The sequence below is a fragment of the Lissotriton vulgaris genome, chromosome 10, assembly GCF_964263255.1.
Source record: "Lissotriton vulgaris chromosome 10, aLisVul1.2, whole genome shotgun sequence".
NCBI lineage: Eukaryota > Metazoa > Chordata > Amphibia > Caudata > Salamandridae > Lissotriton > Lissotriton vulgaris.
Window position 1 is genome coordinate 238,282,998 of NC_141698.1, and position 18,923 is coordinate 238,301,920.

The 18,923-nt window shown below is 45.3% G+C and overlaps 1 protein-coding gene across 2 annotated transcripts in view; it reads left to right on the forward strand.

The window, feature by feature from the left end:
- ATG9B (autophagy related 9B) overlaps window positions 1–18,923 on the forward strand; it is a 336,653-nt gene that overhangs the window by 228,269 nt on the left and 89,461 nt on the right. For both annotated transcript variants that reach the window (XM_086940924.1, XM_086940925.1), the window contains exons 9-10: window positions 1,519–1,698; window positions 2,305–2,550. In XM_086940924.1, coding sequence (XP_086797050.1) covers window positions 1,519–1,698; window positions 2,305–2,550 — 426 coding nt within the window. The remainder of the gene's footprint in view (window positions 1–1,518; window positions 1,699–2,304; window positions 2,551–18,923) is intronic.

Consider the following 18,923-nt stretch of genomic DNA (forward strand, 5'->3'; position numbering starts at 1 on the left):
CATTTCAGACCTAACTTCCAGCAATGGAAAGAGATGAAGTAATAGCCGCAGTATTTCCAAAGGTGTCATTACCTGCTTCTCTTCCTCAAAAACGCCACACTTAACTGAACATTGTAGACGATTCAGGGTTAGTCCATGCTTTGAGCATGATGACCTATTACCCTGCTACTCTGTTAGTGGTTCGCACTCCCCCTCCATTTCGGTTTTAACTGTCACGCACATGTTATTTAGAAGCCGGTGGTGCCTGTAGGAACCAGAATGAGCTCCCTATATTGCAAAATGCACTTGTCAAAATGCAAGTTGCTCTGGCTTGTTCACCTGTGACTGTCCATTCGAAGACTTCGACATTTGAGCTTTAAACATTTTTTAATCTATTCTGCTTTACATTTCCTTTGAACCAGTGCCATCCCAGGACCAAAGGTTGCAAAATGAAAGCTTGCTTCCCTAATGCTGCCACAGAGTCAATTTAAACAGATCTCTTCTGTAGAACCTTAGCCACTATTTGTATAGGGTGAAGTTGTTCTTGTGACTCGTTCTTCTTTGCTTTACAAGTTTCAGCGCATTCCCTCATATGCCAGGAGGACTTTCTTTCTCATTTGTTTTTTGGAATTAGTGTTCCAGTGCTGCACTGTGCTGCAAAACCTGATGCTGAAGCCTCTAAGATTGTTCCTGGAATGCACACAGCCTGTTTTTTCCTGAAAATAAGGTATTCGCTTCTTACTGCTGCTTGCCTGGATAGAGCCCTCCCAGTGCTACATCCCTGGATGTTATCTGCAAAATGGCATCAGCCCCCAGTTTCTGCTAATGCTGTGCATTGGAGGTCAGATACAGGGCAATTGTTGAGCTCTGTTTTGGCAATACTGATTGACTAGTATCTTTAGCCTTCTCCAGGGTTTTGACAGCTGCCTCCTGATACTGTGTTTTATTTCTGAAATCTTCCAATTGAAAAAAACGGAATATTCACCATGGAGATGTATGCTCCTAGTAAACAGCCCCTTCTGGCTTGTGTCCCTCACTTTTGATGGGGGGACATCGAGCTTTTATGTTTTACCTGGAGGATATCACTTCCGTGTAGATAGATGCTGGACAGTTGATGCACTGGCATTACAAAAGTTGCTGTGATACGTATTATGTGCTTTTACTGTGTATCCTAGTCTCTGTATTTTTCCCTTTTAAATGAACAACTCGAAACTCACTTATCACTGTGCCTCCCCTCTATCTTCCATGTGTTGTCTCTTTTTCTGAGCCTCATTATCCACTTGCTTCAGCTTTTACTCTTTCACTTTGTTTCTCTCCATCATTTTCTTTGTACTTGACGCAATCTGTACCACACACTCGCTCTCTCTCACTCTTGCATAAATTCCTTTTCACATTCACTCTCCTTTTCTTTCTCACACTTTATCCATCTGCTTCCTCTACTCTTCCGGATCTCTATATATGGTGTATTTCTCTTCTCTGTAATGTCTTGGCTTCCACTCTCTCACGTGCCTTGTCTCCCCCGCTCTGTGCCCCCTTTAGGTCTTTATCCTGGAAGAACTCCTAAGCCCCATCATCACTCCATTCATCCTGATTTTCTCGTTGCGTCACAAATCCCTGGAGATTGTGGATTTCTTTCGAAATTTCTCTGTTGAAGTGGTCGGCGTGGGAGACATCTGCTCCTTTGCACAGATGGACATCCGGAAGCATGGGAACCCACAGGTATGGATGGCATTAGGCATCTTTGTGGACGAACAAAAGACAGGCACAGAAGGGGGGCAGACCATATCCGAAGGATGTGTGCTCGGGAACGCATGTTTAAATAAAGTGAAAGGGACTCTAGCACAATGTTGTCAGTGTACACAGTTTGCCAAGAGCAGGTACAGCCAAGGTAGTTTAACTAAGTGACCTGATATACCTCATCTACTTAAAGGTGATCCAGAACTTTCCACAGAAAGGCAGACAGCTTAGGCCAAGAGACTGATTTATGGGCAGCAGCAGAGGGAAAGGGATTGTACCGATTACATATAATATTTTTGTCATATTGGGACTTCATATTTTATAAGCTCCAAGGAATTTCACTTGGGAAAAGGAGCTAAGGCTGATGATATACATGTCTGTTTTATTTTTCCTCATTTCTGCCTTTTTATCTATAGGTTACCACCTTGTAATCCGTTGGTTTTCCCTTTCATTAGAGTCTGTTTTTTACTTGCACCCATCCTTGCTCTGTGTAGTCCGTGCTTCTTCTCTGTGTACCGGATGTGACCTGTCACTCTTCCCTCGAGGTTCATGTACCCTCTTCTCACACCTTGCTCTCTGCTTCCCCAGTGGCTGTCAGAAGGGCAGACGGAGGCCTCCGTGTACCAGCAGGCTGAGAACGGGAAGACGGAGCTGTCCCTCATGCACTTCGCCATCACGAACCCACACTGGCAGCCGCCTCTCGAGAGCTCCGCCTTCTTGGGGCACCTCAAGGAAAAAGTGCACCATGACGCCGCCCTTGCACCTTCCGCCCAGCGGATCCTTTCCGAGGCCCCGCTCTGCAGCTCCCTTCTGTCCAACGAGTCTGCCACCGCGGTGAGTGCCCCCTGCAGGGCGTCCTGGGCGCGTGGACGGGGCACGGGTCTGTCCGCGTGATCTGTGCTGGGGTCGTAATGTGTGTGTATCGGCTAGCCTCTTCACCTTTATTAGGAGGCCTGGGTCTTCTATGGAATAATGTGTGTAGCATATATGTTTTTGTATTTTAATGGCAAGTGTTTATGAAGATTTCTCTGGATTGGGTTAATATTAGGCGTCTATTGATTTGTGTATTAAGGATGACTTTTTCAAGAGCTTTTCATTTAGAGCTCTGCAGGGGTACACGCCGTCCACCCTGCGAGGAAGCTGGGCCCCACTGAAAAAGATGCTGAATTCGTCCCTGTATAATTTCCAAACACCGGGACACTTAAAGCAGCGCCTGCACGTTGTTTTCTGCTTTGGATCCGCAACAACCTGCACGTTTGGACGGGGCTTTCTTATTGCAGACTCCTGCTGGGCCCATAACAAACGCCGAATCTGAGGAGCCATAGGGCCTCCTATTGTTCGAGTCTCCTGGCTGGCAGCAGTCGGGACCCTCACACCTAGATGCAGATGCAGTAGAGGGGAAACAAAGGCTCGCACCTTGTTAGCACCTCACACATAATTAAGAGATGCAGCTTTTCACTTTGTTCAGGCGCTGTTTAGGAGATATGCATGCACTGGTGAACAACCTTTATAACAAAACTTTTACAACGCACCATTACAACGCAACAATTACAACGCAAACCATTACAACGCATTGCGCTGGGGGGCGCTCTAGGATAGGGAATAAGTTTAATTTACTATCCAACACCTTCCCTAGTGTCCACGGGGACTGGAGTTGGAATAGTAAATTAAACTTTTCACTATCCAGCACCCCAAAGCGCTATACGTTGTAAAGGTTTGTGTTGTAAAAACCGCGTTGTAAAGGCATGCGTGGTAAAAGTATGCGTTGTAACGTCATACATCCGCATGCACTGTGTGAATGTCAGATGTGTTGATCTTTCCCAGTATTTGCACAAAATAAATAGCACTTATATAGTGCATACTACCCCTGAAGAGGCGTTGTAATATTTTATATATCACTATTTTCTCTTGTAAAGCACAAGAGGAAGCTTTACGCTGACAAAAGGCAATGGTTTCTGTGAAGCTTACAAAAATGTCAATCTTTTAGCCTAAATCAGGAGGGTTTGCAAGTATACTCGAAATGTGCTCAAATTTACTCATGCTAGACCTGCTAAACATATATGTGAGGGCTTAAGATCTGATGTCACTTCTTGTGATGCCATTTCCTATGATCCCACCCGCTGTGATGTCACGCGCCTCACACGCCTTGATGTCACGCTCCTTGATGTAAGCGCTGAGTGATGTCACGCGCCCGTGATTCCACTTGCATGTTGATTAATTTGGTTAGTCCCCCCCACTTCTTTTTTTCAGGACTTGTGCCCTGGAACTCTGGGTTTGAGCCCCAGGAACATTCTTTGTGTGGTTAAACAAAATAAAGTGCATGATTGTTTCCGATGGAATTCTTCCATTTGATGGTATATGCATAAATTCCCATTCTGAATGTTTTGACCGATGGCCAAAACATTTTGCACTATACACTGAAATGTGAAAGATGTGTCATCTGTTATTGTACATAACTAATTTGCAGCATGTTTTGTTGTTGATCACATACTTTGCATTCGCTGCCACCTAGTGTTGGGCTGTGAGTATTACAGCTTGTTTTGTTCTAGACGGGATTTTCTATTTAGAGAATAATCATTCATGTTGCCGAAACCCACGATGCATCAGCATAAACATTCCAGTTTATGATTATTTTCCGGCATCTGGTTCGGAGCTAAACTTTTCACTCCGTATCCTAGACTGCCTCACAACTTGAGCTAGATGTTATGCGATGAGTAGGGAATGGTATGGAAGAATACTGCCAAAAATAAGGATCCCCTGGTCTGGTGAGAAGAGGTCGACAGGAAACGGAAACTCCAAAAACTGCACAAAAGACCCCGTCAGACTTTTACTTTGACAGGAACCATTATTCTTCAGTTTAATATGAATGTGATTAAGGCTCAGTACAGAATTAATTTATACTAATGTTTTTTATTTCTTTATTCATTTTGGCACATTAGCTTTGTGCCAAAATGATTCAAGAAATAAATACAATTGGTATAAATTAATTCTGTACTGAGCGTTTATCACATTCATATCAAACTGAAGAATGTTTCCTGACAAAGTTAAAGACAGACTGCGGTGTGGAAAAATATTCCACTCCAGCAACACGCGAGATGCAAAGAGCTCTAGTATCCGTGCCCGTTGAGGGGAGGGGGGGGGGGGGGGAGGTTGGAGGGGGGGGGGGGGGGGTGGAGAATCTTGTTACTCACTGTCCCGGCCATGAGATAATGATTCTTGGAGCAGGCAATGGACAATATAAATTTAGGACTCGCCTAGGAAGTGCATGCACCGTCTCATCAATGTATGCTGTATCTAGATTATGTTTATAGCTCATAACTGTATACCCAGGTTCTGAGGGACACAGGGTAACCCCATTATATTTAATGGTATCTAGAATGTAGGCTTTAGGCACCGTCCATCTTTCTAATTTACTGTCCTACGCAAATGGCTTCTTTTCTTTGATTAATATGCTCAGTAGTCTCTTCTTTTCTACTTCTGTAAAGTCCCATGAGGACTGCCCTTTTACATATACTCTAACTCTGCATGTTATTTATTACTTTGCGAGCACCTTTTTTTTCTTTTCGGTTGTTTAGGCTCATGAGCTCGCCCTTGCCCACGCCTGCTCCCTCTCCTCGGGCTGTAGCAGCAGCATCCTTATTGTACTCCTTCTTGTTTATTATTTCGTTCATGCTTGCTCTTTGGTGCTGTTCAGCTTCGGTCTTTCACACCCCCCCCCCCACACCCACCACCAATTCCTATTGAATATTTGTTTGTTAAAATTTGAACAAGATTCTGTTCTTGACGTTGTACTTGTGCTTCGTTACTAATGAAGCGACTTCCTTTTCCGTTACGGCAGTACACTGCCTTTCTCTGAGGGCAGCTCAGCTCCACCCACTTGAGCTACGTCAGCCTCCAATCCACCAATCTGTGACGCCCAAATAGCGGCACTGGAGTGGCAGACAGTTGGCTTATTTAACAAGCATTGGAAATGCAATAGGTCTCGCACCATTAGAGTTAGTGCTTTTAGAATTGTTTATGGGTTTTTTTTGTAAATGTTTAGCATTTTTGTTTCCTGTAGCCAATGCTAAAGTATTACAAATAAAAAAAGCCATAAACATTTCTAAAAGCTCTAACTGAAATGGTCTGAGAACTATTGCACTGTGTGAGGGTGAGGGTGAGTGTGAGTGAGGGTGAGTGAGGGTGAGGGTGAGTGAGGGTGAGTGAGGGTGAGGGGTTGAGGGTGAGGGTGAGTGAGGGTGAGTGAGGGTGAGTGAGGGTGAGGGGTTGAGGGTGAGGTGTTGAGGGTGAGTGAGGGTGAGGGTGAGTGAGGGTGAGGGTGAGTGAGGTGTTGAGGGTGAGTGAGGGGTTTTGGGTGAGTGAGGGTGAGGGGGAGTAGTTGAGGCTGAGTGAGGGTGAGTGAGAGTGAGGGTGAGTGAGGGGTTGAGGGTGAGTGAGTGAGGGTGAGGGGTTGAGGGTGAGTGAGGGTGAGGGGTTGAGGGTGAGTGAGGATGAGTGAGAGTGAGGGGTTGAGGGTGAGTGAGGGTGAGTGAGGGTGAGGGTGAGGGGTTGAGGGGGAGGGGTCGAGGGGGAGGGGTTGAGGGTGAGTGAGGGTGAGTGAGTGAGAGTGAGGGGTTGAGGGTGAGTGAGTGAGGGTGAGGGGTTGAGGGTGGGTGAGTGAGGGTGAGGGTTTGAGGGTGAGGGTTTGAGGGTGAGTGAGTGAGGGTGAGGGGTTGAGGGTGAGGGGTTGAGGGTGAGTGAGGTTGAGGGTGGTTGAGTGAGGATGAGTGAGAGTGAGGGTGAGTGAGGGGTTGAGGGTGAGGGGTTGAGGGTGAGGGGTTGAGGGTGAGTGAGTGAGGGTGAGGGGTTGAGGGTGAGTGAGGGTGAGGGGTTGAGGGTGAGTGAGGATGAGTGAGAGTGAGGGTGAGTGAGGGGTTGAGGGTGAGGGGTTGAGGGTGAGTGAGGGGTTGAGGGTGAGTGAGGGGTTGAGGGTGAGTGAGGGTGAGGGGTTGAGGGGGAGGGGTCGAGGGGGAGGGGTTGAGGGTGAGTGAGTGAGGGTGAGGGGTTGAGGGTGAGTGAGTGAGGGTGAGGGGTTGAGGGTGGGTGAGTGAGGGTGAGGGTTTGAGGGTGAGGGGTTGAGGGTGGGTGAGTGAGGGTGAGGGGTTGAGGGTGAGGGGTTGAGGGTGAGTGAGGTTGAGGGTGGTTGAGTGAGGATGAGTGAGAGTGAGGGTGAGTGAGGGGTTGAGGGTGAGGGGTTGAGGGTGAGTGAGTGAGGGTGAGGGGGTGAGGGTGAGTGAGGGTGAGGGGTTGAGGATGAGTGAGAGTGAGGGTGAGTGAGGGGTTGAGGGTGAGGGGTTGAGGGTGAGGGGTTGAGGGTGAGTGAGGGTGAGGGTGAGTGGGTTTCTGAGCTGCAAGACGTACCATCAAGCTCAGCAGTAAGACCTTACAGAAAAAAAGGTTTTCCCTGCCAAATTGCAAACACATGATCGGCCATGCTACAGTATAAAACTGCACTAAATACTTTTAAATATACACATGATTAAACAAAGGTGTGTCCAAAAACCTCCTTCAATCACAAACGAGGTAATGGATATAAAGATGTACCTATATTTTATGCTAGAGGGGCGTGATATTTCAATCACCCTCTGAAGTCATAAAAGTTTCAAAGAAATTTGAAAAACATGGAATCCAAATTCAGATTGTTCCTCACGTAGAGAACACAACGTTGAAATTCCACTTGCGAAATATATAGGACGTGAGCGAGCTGATAATATCTGACAATATAATTTCTCAACCTCTGTAAACAACAGTATACAGGTAGATCTAGAATGAGGCAGCAGAGAGGATGATTAATTATACACTCATGCTCAGCCGTTCCCTTGGTATCCGGTTTTCTGCTTACAGTAGATAACACAGGTGTCATTTCCATGAAATGTTCTCTTATTTACTTCAAGCACAAGAATAAAAAAAAAATCACAACGCGCCTCAAATGAGGCGTCACAGATATGCACACATTAAACAGGTTTGCATCATTCAAAAATCTAACTCTTGCATACAACCCTCTTCAAACCCTAGGGTGGTGAACGAGATCCCCTGCTAACCTAAACCAGTCAGAAATCTGGCTGCTTATATTTTTGGAAAAATGCTCATTCACTAAAGTGCGAAGAAGGCAGTGGGAAGGGGAAAAGCATCATGGCGGTCGCAGGCTGTAAACATGGGCACGGTGGACACAAAACATTCCAGAGCCTGGCGGGCGCACTCGCTTTTGTAAAATGCTTACCGGATTAGGAGAAAGTTTGGGATAAGCGCTGCTGAGGAGGGGCATACCCAATTGCAGTTCACCCACCAAAAGGTGTTTAACTTCAGGCGAGTTCTTCTGAATTGGGTGGAGATGTTATTCCAAATTGTTGAATATAGGGAACACGTCAGAACGTGGCAAGATATTTCTGAATGTGCCTGTAGTGGAAGTTCTTTTTCCTCCAAGTCCCAGTCCATGGTGGAATGTGGTTGAAAAAAAGCGAAAGAGAAAGCAGGGTAACCTGACCCAGGAGGGGGGAGGAGGGAGGAGAAATGCGTCTCGGCCGGAGCAGGGGGCGGAGCAGGGAGAGCGGGCTTTAGCACGGCGTCAGTGTTGGCATTGATGGGGGGTAGGGGGGGAAGTGGGGATTTAAAAAAAAATAAACAAACAAGACGGAGGGAAGAGAGGGGAGGGGGGAGGAGAAATGCGACACAGCGGGAAGGGGAGGGGGCGGAGCGGGTAAAACAAGACGGACGTGCACGCGCTTTTAAGCTCAATGCGCATGCGCATTGAGCTTAAAAGTCACGGGCACTGCAAGGAATCGCCACGATTCCTTGCAGTGGATAAAGAGTGGATAAGCCCCCATAGTCTCGCTTGCTCGATGCGCATGCGCATCGACAGGCGAGACCTAAAAATGTTGTAGAGAAGCAGGAAGAGCAGGATCCAGGAGAAAGTAGTGAGCTATAGGGGTGCAGGTAGGGGGTTAGGGTAAGTGTAGTTCTTTCAGCTACTCCCAAGGAGGCATGTGCCAAAACACGCCGTTCAACTGTGCCGCCCATACGCACGTCCACGACCGTCCTACTCATGCACTTTCTGCAACTGCACTACAGGTCCTAATACTCAGAAGCTTATAATAAGGAGAGTGCATTTGCCCATAACGCTGGGGAGTCAGCGTGCCGCTTCATTTTAATTAGGGAGCTATACAAAGGAGGAGATATTCTCCTGCATTAAATTTAGCGAAATGTTGGTAATTGTGTAACAACCTTAAGATAAACAGAATGACAAATTAGGGTTTAACTGCTGTCTCTGATATTGTAAAAATTGCATGGAGAGGCATGCTAGTGTCCACCCACAAAAGGCATCAGAGCCTAATGGGGTGGAAAGTGCTATCTAAATGCAACTGCAACACAATAAAATCTTTCTGCTTCCAAACAGCTCAAGGCTCACATTCATCAAAGCACTCCAAATATCGCTGGCAATCAAGACCGCTACAGCTCAAAATAGCTTTGTATCCAGCACCTTCCTAAATGCAATTCGGTCCTCAGTAATACACAGCTGGCCTAGCTAATAAGTGATTGTTTTCCAGTTTACAGTGTGAGGAGCTTTGCTTCCGGACCTAATGTGATTCAAAGGTGGTATAGCAACTGTTTTTCACACCAGCGCAGGGTTCTGCACGGCTGCCGGATGTTTATTGAAATCTGTAAGCATTCAGAAGCACCTCCACAAGTTGCATTGCGGGTGAATGTCAGCGCTTTGAACATCATCCTTGCATGCAATGGTGATAGGTGCATAGCTCTATAAGCAGTCCTAATATGGCTATACCGAGTGTTCCTGAAGACTGGGCTACCCACTGAATGAAGAACATCTTGGTGTTGTGCATTATTCTTTTTTGTTGTATCAACTTACTTGGTAACACAATCCTCACAAATACACTCCACACCATGCCACATAATTCCCATCAGCATAATTTCACTCGTGCTACACACATCCAAGCCACACAATTCAGCTCTGCACATTTCCATTCAACACCACATATTTCAACAGCAAACCACATAATTTAACTCAGCACCACAATTGCCCAACACACCACTTACATCAAATCCACACCACAGAATTACGTATCATGTCACAAAATTCAACAACACCCCAAATAATTAAACTCCACTACATACCACTCCACACCATATACCATTCCACATAATTACATTCCATGAAACACAATCTCACTTCACATAATTCCAGTAAACTCAATACCACATAATTACTATCCACATAAATCCACTGCACACCAATCCACATGATTCCACTACACAAATCCACTCCACATCACACAATCCTACAACTAACATATCCAATACAGCCCACATAATTCCACTCCACAACACACAATCACTCCACTGCAACCCAAAACACTTGGGTAAAAGACATTGTCATTTACAACACCAATAGCTCTAACTCTCACAGATGCAAGAGCTATTGCATTGCAAATGCTTATTTATTTTTCTCTAAATATCACACAAACTTGACATGATCTGATCTGCATCCAGTCTGTAATGTGTGGCTTACCCAAGGTCACAATGAAGACTACTGGTCGGGTTGTCAGCATTTTAAGTGTAACTGGACAGTACATAACTGTTGCGATCATAGGTGGGTTTACTGTGCCTCGTGGAGTTAACAACCCAGGACGCAATAGCTTTAGGAGTACATGAAGATATTGATGCCGACGAGGACATTTGGAGACACAGTTCTCGGTCGACTAGAGTTCAGTTTATAATTCTACTCCAGCACTGAGGCTTCAGGTTAGCAAAAGAATTGCTCACAAAGAAGACACTCCCAGCGCGCATGCCACGTAGAACAGGGTGCAAGCCAACTCACTCCCAAGTCTAGAATATAGTCACACGAGGGTCTTCACAAGCTTGCTTTAATACACAAGGAGGTCTTCGGTCTAAAACAAAATGCCTTTGACATCGAAGGAAGGCCAGTCACTAAAGGGTGTACTTTGGGTACTGCTTTGGCTTTGACAGAACCTCCACTGTGAAAGTCACCTCTTCCCAAAAAGAGCCAAAACTTGTTTCGGATCATTTCTTGACCCGTACGCATCGCAATATAGTAGATAAACCAGATTTTTAACAAAATGGATATTGATTTAGGCACAGGCCATATTTAAGCAAAGACTCAGATGGATGTCATTAGGCACAAATATACAGCCAAATAAAGCAGTCTGTTACCACCTTCAAGAGCCGCTGCTTTTAATAGGAAAATCACATTTGAGAATGCTACTTCCTCTGCATTTCACCAGTACCATATCGAAAAGCAAAAATAGCTCAGCCAGTTACTCGGCTTTCACAACAAATGCCCCAGGAACCACAAGATTCTAGTAGCCCATACCCCCCTGTTACAATTCCAGAACTACATAGAAGTGAAGCAGGGGATGATGGTCATCCATGCAAGGCGCTTCCCCCATGTTCTGCTTTGGAAAGTCGGAAGGGTTACCTTGAAGATTGTAATGCATTAATAAAGCAAACAGATTGATGTTGTGTAAATTACAGCTGGGTTCAAGTACTTATCCCCAACTAGAACAACTAGAACTTCTTTTAAACACAAAGTCAACATAGCTTACCCTCATCTCGAAAGCCATTTAGAAAAGCGAAAGTAAACCCAGCAATATCTATCCCACATCCTGACTACAGTATCCCTGGTTCACTGACTGGTTCAAGTCAAAAATCCCATCTTGCACCCTCTCAGATCCAAATCTGTTTGGGCGCAACGTTCGGTGGAACCAAACCTTCCCCAGCACAGAAAGAGTACAGACCTAGAAACTGATTCTAATTTTCCAAATGCCACCTTTTTGAACAGTGAGAAAGGTGATTACGTTGTTTGTATTTCGATGGCTTCACGTATAGAACTTATTCCCTATTCATGCCAACAAATGTGGTCATCACAGTGGGCCTAAAGGATTGGGAAGATCTCATATCAGGGGTGAGAGCACACCTCTCTTACCTCACAGTTTAGGAAAGGAGAGCACAGTAAACAACTCCTTTGCATTAGTATGTTGGAACTAAGAATAGTGTTCCTTGCACTCAAGGCTTTTCCAGCCCACTTGCAAGAGAAAAAAGTACTTATTTAAATAGAGAAAATGACCGTCAATACCTGCTCTCGTAAGCAGGAATGACAACATTGTCCAACCCGAACGCACATTTTGCAACTGATTTAACACATTGGTCCGTTAAGCTCTGCATTTACCTCTTGGCAGAGAAGTGTTCAGGTACATACAACAACTTTGCAGACCTGCTCAGCAGGTGCAATTAAAGAATTGAAAATCAGCCCTGAAAGGTTCTCAACTTAAAATTTCAAAAGGGTGACACTTTGGCCATAGACCTGTTCCCAGTATTCCAAAATGAAAAATACCTATACTTGGTGTCCAGGTTTTCACACTTGTTCTCCCTAGGGAATTACACATGGAACAACTAGTCAGAGGCGTTTGCTGACACCTATGAGATAGGAAGCCATGACTATGATCCTAATCATACCAATAAGTGCCAGACCAGTATGGACATAAGTTACTGGAACTGTCTATTCATCTGCATTACAAATTTGTAGTTTGCATAAATCTGCTAATGAGGCACAAAGTTTAATATTAAAAAAAAATGCATGGAATGCTTGAATTACTCAGCCAATGGTAATTACTCAGGTCTGCCTTCCAGTCCGTTATTTTGCACACCATGCCACCTCAGTTTGGACCCAGTTATATGCAAATCAGTCTTGATCCTGGTCCAATTGGCAAAGTCCAACCCAAACTGCCAAGCCAGGTGCTCCCTTAACCAGAAGACAAGCAACTCAGGATGGGGTTTGCCCAGCTATTCGACTCATCAGCCGTGTACAGCGTGGTTCCAGTGAGTGTGCACAGGAGCACGTAAGCTATACCTGACTGAAGATCCCTAAAAAGGGCCAAACCGGTCCTAGGTTTCTTGTTTTCCAGTTCACGGAGGACTGGGCCTGGGAGCAAGGTCAAGACTGATTTGCATATGGCTGGGTCGAAACTGGAGTGGCATGGTGGGCACAAAACAATGGATTGGGATGTGGCCCTAGCAATTGCCAGTGGCTGAGATTAATTCAAGCATTCAAACCATCTCAGTTTTGTTTTTTAATTTCTCAGTACTACACCAGAAAGTAGTGTCCGGGAGAGCAGTAGGGTGCAGTCTCTAGGGAGTGATGCACATGGGCGTCCTTATCCACATAATGGAATCCACTAGGTAACTCTGAACGAACTCAGCCACATGCAGCATAGCCAGAATTAAATCAAGCCTGTTGTGTAGACCTTACTCCGGGGAGCAAATAGAGGTTTGTTCGAGGCATATGGGCTGCAGACCACACACTGTTGCATTAGATCACCATCTGGTGGTGGGCCCGGATGATTACACTTTGTTGTTGTCTTGGAAGAGTCTTTGTCTGCTAGGTGACTCCTTCCTTAGACCGTAGTGCGCATGGGCATCGACTCCATCCTCAGATTGTTTTTTTCCGCCATCGGGCTCGGATGTGTTCATCGTTCGGTCCCGTTACCGATCTGTTTTCGAATCCATAAATCAATCTACAACATCAATATCGTCTTCGACACTGATTCCAGTCGCCCGCGTCGAAGAGAGGATCCACTTCTCCATTCCAGTGCTCGTCGGGACCGTTGGGCCCAACTGCGCCATTGGGCCTTTGGCTCATGGAAAGAACACCGTTCAAGAAGTGCCCTCAGTGTGGACACCAGTTTCCCCACACTGATCTGCATGAGGTTTGCAACTTATGCTTGTCTCCAGAGCACGAGAGTCGAGACTGTGAGGCCTGCGCTTCGTTCTGGTCCAAGAAAACAATCCGGGACCGTCGAGCTCGAAGAGCAATGGAGCAGTCCTCATCGTCGATACCAGACCTCATCATAGACAAGGCGCCAATTGAGGTAGACGTCGAAGAACAGCAAGAAAACGTCGCTTCCGAAGCAGAGGACTCAGCTTCCGGAGCCGAGGATCGATCCGAAGAGGACTATCTTCTTCCAGCTGGTCAACAGGTCGTAAGTAAGAGCGTCGACCCTGTTCACCCTCCCCATACCGGGACAGGCTCTGTTTCCACCCCCATCTTCGGGTCCGGGTGCACACCGATTGAAACCTTCCGACGCCCCGCCTTTAGGCTCGGCAGAGAAGAGTATTAAAAAGCCTCCAGTCTACTCTGGCTCGAGTCAGTCTGTCGGTCCAGAAAAGCAGAAAGTGCTTAAGCCGAACTCAATACCGGCACGAAACACCCATCGATACCGAGAGTTACCGGACCGAAACCAAGTTTGGCACCAAAAGAGGTTCCGAAACCAAGTTCGGCACCGAAAGAGGTTCCCAAGGTTACCGAAACAACAACGACTCCGGTAACTAAAAAAGCGGGCCCGAAAGCAGTTTCCATACCGAAACACACTCAGCACCAAAGGCAGACGAGTCTAAACACTCTGCAACAAAAGCTTTGGATCCAAAAAACAAAGATCCAAAGAAAAAGCAAGAAAAGTCTTCGGAACCGAAACCAAGACCCGTTCCAAAGATAATAGACACTGTGAAGCCTAAACCTGTCTGCTCCAAACAAAAAAGGATTTACCAATAGAAGAGCTTTTTCAACCTGATGTAATGTCCTAAACCATCACCCGATCCTCCAAAGAAGCATGTTCAAACTTCCCCTATAAGACTTCCTTCACCAGAAATAGAAATGCCAGCAGATATTTCTCCTGTACATTTGCCAGCTAACACACATAGCCTTATACCACAGGATGAGGATTATGGGGATACATACTCACAAGAGAGTTATCATCAAATAGATGATATTAATGACCCAGATAATATGGCTGGGCCATCAGGTGACCCATGGGAAGATTACAATGCACCAGATGCACCAGATCTACCACAAGATGAGGCATACCCGTCTAGGCCATCTCCACCAGATGACACCATTTGGTTCACACAACTCATCCATAGAGCAGCTACTTTCCATGGAGTAGATTTGCATACAGATCCAATAGAAGTAGACTTTCTTATGGATACAATGTTCTCGTCACATAAAACCACAACCACACTTCCAATACTTAATGGAGTGGTTAGACACGCACCAGAAATATTTAAAGACCCAGTCAGGGCCAGGGTAATTAACCCCAAACTGGAAAAGAAATATAAAGCGTCTCCCTCGGAGCCAGCATATATTAAGGGACAGTTGCCACTAGACTCACTGGTAGTGTCAAATGTGAGGAAAAGAGCCAACTCGCAGACAACAGGGGATGCTCCACTCCCTGACAACGAATCTAAGCTTTTAGATGCTTCAGGGAAATGCACACTCTCACAAGCTGCCCATATATGGAGGATTGCTAACACTCAAGCTCTGTTAGCAAGATATGACAGAGGTCATTATGATGAGTTAGAGTCACTCATGCAACACCTGCCAGAACAATATAAGGCTAGGGCGGCTCACTTAATACAAGAGGGCAAGGTTATAACTAATACCTCCATAAGATGCGTGCTAGACACTGCAGACACAGTATCTAGAGCAGTAAATACAGGGGTACTGTTGCGCAGACATGCATGGCTACGAATCTCTGTGTTCAAACCAGAGGTACAAGCCAGTATATTAAACCAGCCATTTGACCAACAACATCTTTTCGGTCCAAATGTAGACAGTGCACTTGAAAAAATGAAAAAAAGATACAGATACGGCAAAATCAATGGGAGCTTTACAAACACAAGCCCATAGACCTTCCTTTCGTTGCTCCTCATATAGGGGCGCCTCTAAAGGTTTCCAAACGGACAACACCTCCTCTACTTACAAACTGCCCAACCAAATCTCGTCCAGTAAGGGATATTATAGAGGAGGATATAGAGGGAATAACAATAAGGGCAGAGGCAGAGGCAACAACAATCGCAACGCCTTTACTCCCAAACAGTGACTTCCCTTCCATCCCCCCAGACCATTCCACACTAGTGATGGAGTTCCAGACAGTTCCTACCTGTCTGGAACTCCATCACTACAGACAGGTGGGTGAGACAAATAATTCAGTCAGGTTATTGCCTGGAGCTCACTTCCAATCCTCCAACAATACCATCAAGACATCGTCCCATGTCACAGGAACACCTCTTACTATTAAGACAAGAGGTGAAATCACTACTGCAAAAGAATGCAATAGAACCTGTACCAAAAGTACATCAGCACATAGGGGTTTACTCCCTTTATTTTCTCATACCCAAAAAAGATGGGTCTCTCAGACCAATTCTAGATTTACGACCCCTAAACATGTACATACATTCAGACCATTTTCATATGGTCACATTACAACAGGTTCTGCCGTTACTAGAGAAAGGCGACTTCCTCGCCACATTAGACCTCAAGGACGCCTACTTCCACATTCCCATTCATCAGACTCACAGAAAGTACCTAAGGTTCGTACTAGAGGGTCAGCACTACCAATTCAAGGTGCTCCTCTTTGGAGTAACAACAGCATCTCGAGTGTTCACAAAGTGTCTAGCAGTAGTAGCAGCACACTTAAGAAGGGACAACATTCACGTATTCCCATATCTCGACGACTGGTTAATAAAATCCAAGTCATACAACCAATGTGTGCAGCCCACGCATCAGACAATCTGCCTGCTGCACAACTTGGGGTTTACAGTGAATCAAAAGAAGTCACATCTACAACCGTCCCTATCTCAGCAGTATCTAGGTGTCACAATAGATACTTCCAAGGCAATAGCGTACCCCAACTTAGTAAGAATACAAGCTATGCAGACTCATCAAAAAATTCCAGCCACAGCACTCACTACAAGCTCGAGTGTTCATGCAGCTAATAGGAATGATGGCATCTTGCATTTTCATAGTACCATAGGCAAGACTACAAATGCGCCCCATACAAGAATGCTTAGCAGGTCAGTGGAATCAGGCTCGACAAGAAATAACAGATCTGGTGGTGGTAGACGACCGGACGCATCGCTCTCTGCAATGGTGGAACACCAAAAACGTTTCCAAGGGCCGGCCGTTTGTAGAACCTGCTCCACAAATTATACTGACCACAGACGCATCTCTCACTGGATGGGGAGCGCATTTAAAAAGTCACACAGTACAAGGTACGTGGACAATGAAACAAAAAGTACTCCACATAAATTATCTGGAGTTACTAGCAATCTTTCAAGCTCTGAAATCGTTCCAACATTACATATCAAACAAAGCTGTACTAGTCTGGACGGACAATATGACAGCAATGTATTACATTCAAAAGCAAGGAGGGACGCACTTCCTACAGCTCTCCCGGCTGCCGCAGAGCATTTGGAGATGGGCCATCCCTCAAAACATTTTTCTGTTAGCAGAACATCTATCAGGAGTTCACAATCAATTAGCAGATCTGTTAAGTCGTCAGAGACAACAGATAAACGAATGGGAGCTTCATCCTCAAGTTCTTCCGCCATTTTTTCAACAGTGGGGACAACCAGCGATAGATCTGTTTGCCACACATCGCAACTACAAATGCCCAAGCTTCGCCGCCAGATACCCACACCCATTATCCGAAGGCAATGCGGGTATGGATGAACTGGTCAAACAAATTTGCGTACGCTTTTCCACCTCTCCCACTAATTCCATTAGTGGTACGCAAACTACGGCAACATTCTCTCGCATTGATTCTCATAGCACCAACGTGGGCCAGACAACCATGGTGCACAACGCTACAAACAGCTCTCTGTAGTACCACATCACAAACTAAAACACTCCCCACATCTACTAACACAGAACCATGGAGAGATTATGCATCCAGACCCAATGCAGCTCAATCTAGCGATCTGGCTCCTGAGGTCTTAGTGTTTGGATATCTGAATTTACCTCCTGATTGCATGGATGTCATTAAGGAGGCAACACATCCTACTACTAGAGCATGCTACGCAGCAAAGTGGAAAAGATTTGTTGTCTATTGCACAAATAACAACGTTATTCCATTAGATGTTTCTATACAAAACATCATATGCTATCTCTTACATCTGCAAAGATCTAATTTAGTGTATTCCTCAATCAGATTACATCTTGCTGCTATAGCAGCATATCTCCAAAACAGACAACATTTGTCATTGTTTAGAGTACCTGCAATCAAAGCGTTTATGGAAGGGCTTAAAGGAATACTTCCTCCCAGAATACCACCTTCTCCAGTATGGAATTTAAATATTGTTCTCACAAGACTTATGGGTCCACCCTTTGAACCATTGCATAAGTGTGAGTTACAGTTTCTTACAAGGAAAGTTGTTTTTTTTAGTGGCAGTTACCTCACTAAGAAGAGTGAGTGAGATCCAGGCATTAATAATTCAAGAACCATTTATACAACTTCATCATAATAAAGTGGTTCTCAAAACAAATCCAAAGTTTCTGCCAAAGGTCATTTCACCGTTCCATCTCAACATATCAATTGAGTTGCCAGTATTTTTTCCACAACCGCAAACGTTTGCAGAAAGAGCTCTAACACATTAGATGTAAAAAGAGCAATTCTATACTACATCGTTAGGACAAAAACTTTTTGTAAGACTAAACAACTTTTTGTGTCCTTTTCACCTCCACATAAAGGCAATCCTATTTCTAAATCAGGCATTGCTAGATGGATTGTTAAGTGTATTCAAATTTGTCACCAAAACGCACGCTATCCATTCCTCCTAGGGCTCGTTCTACCCGTAAGTTAGGAGCATTTATGGCATTCTTAGGAAACATACCATTAGATGATATCTGCAAAGCAGCTACATGGTCTACTACGCACACATTTACAAAACACTACTGTGTAGATGTGCAAGCAAAACAACAAGCAAGTGTGGGCCAGGCTGTACTTAAAACATTATTTCAAACTACTGCAACAGATGTGGGTGACCGCTGCTAAGGGAGAAACTGCTGTGCAATCTATGCAACAGTGTGTGTCTGCAGCCCATATGCCTCGAACGGAAAATGCTACTTACCAGTATGCATCTGTTCTTGGCATGTAGGGCTGTAGAACCACACACGCCCACCCGACTCCCCGGTTACCTATATCTGTTCCAGTATTATCTTATTTCGATACACAAAACATGGTCATCCTTATCTGTACTGATACAACTCCATCATTTGCCCAATGGCGAAACAATCTGAGGTTGGAGTCGATGCCCATGCGCATTACGGTCTAAGGGAGGAGTCACCTAGCAGACAAAGACTC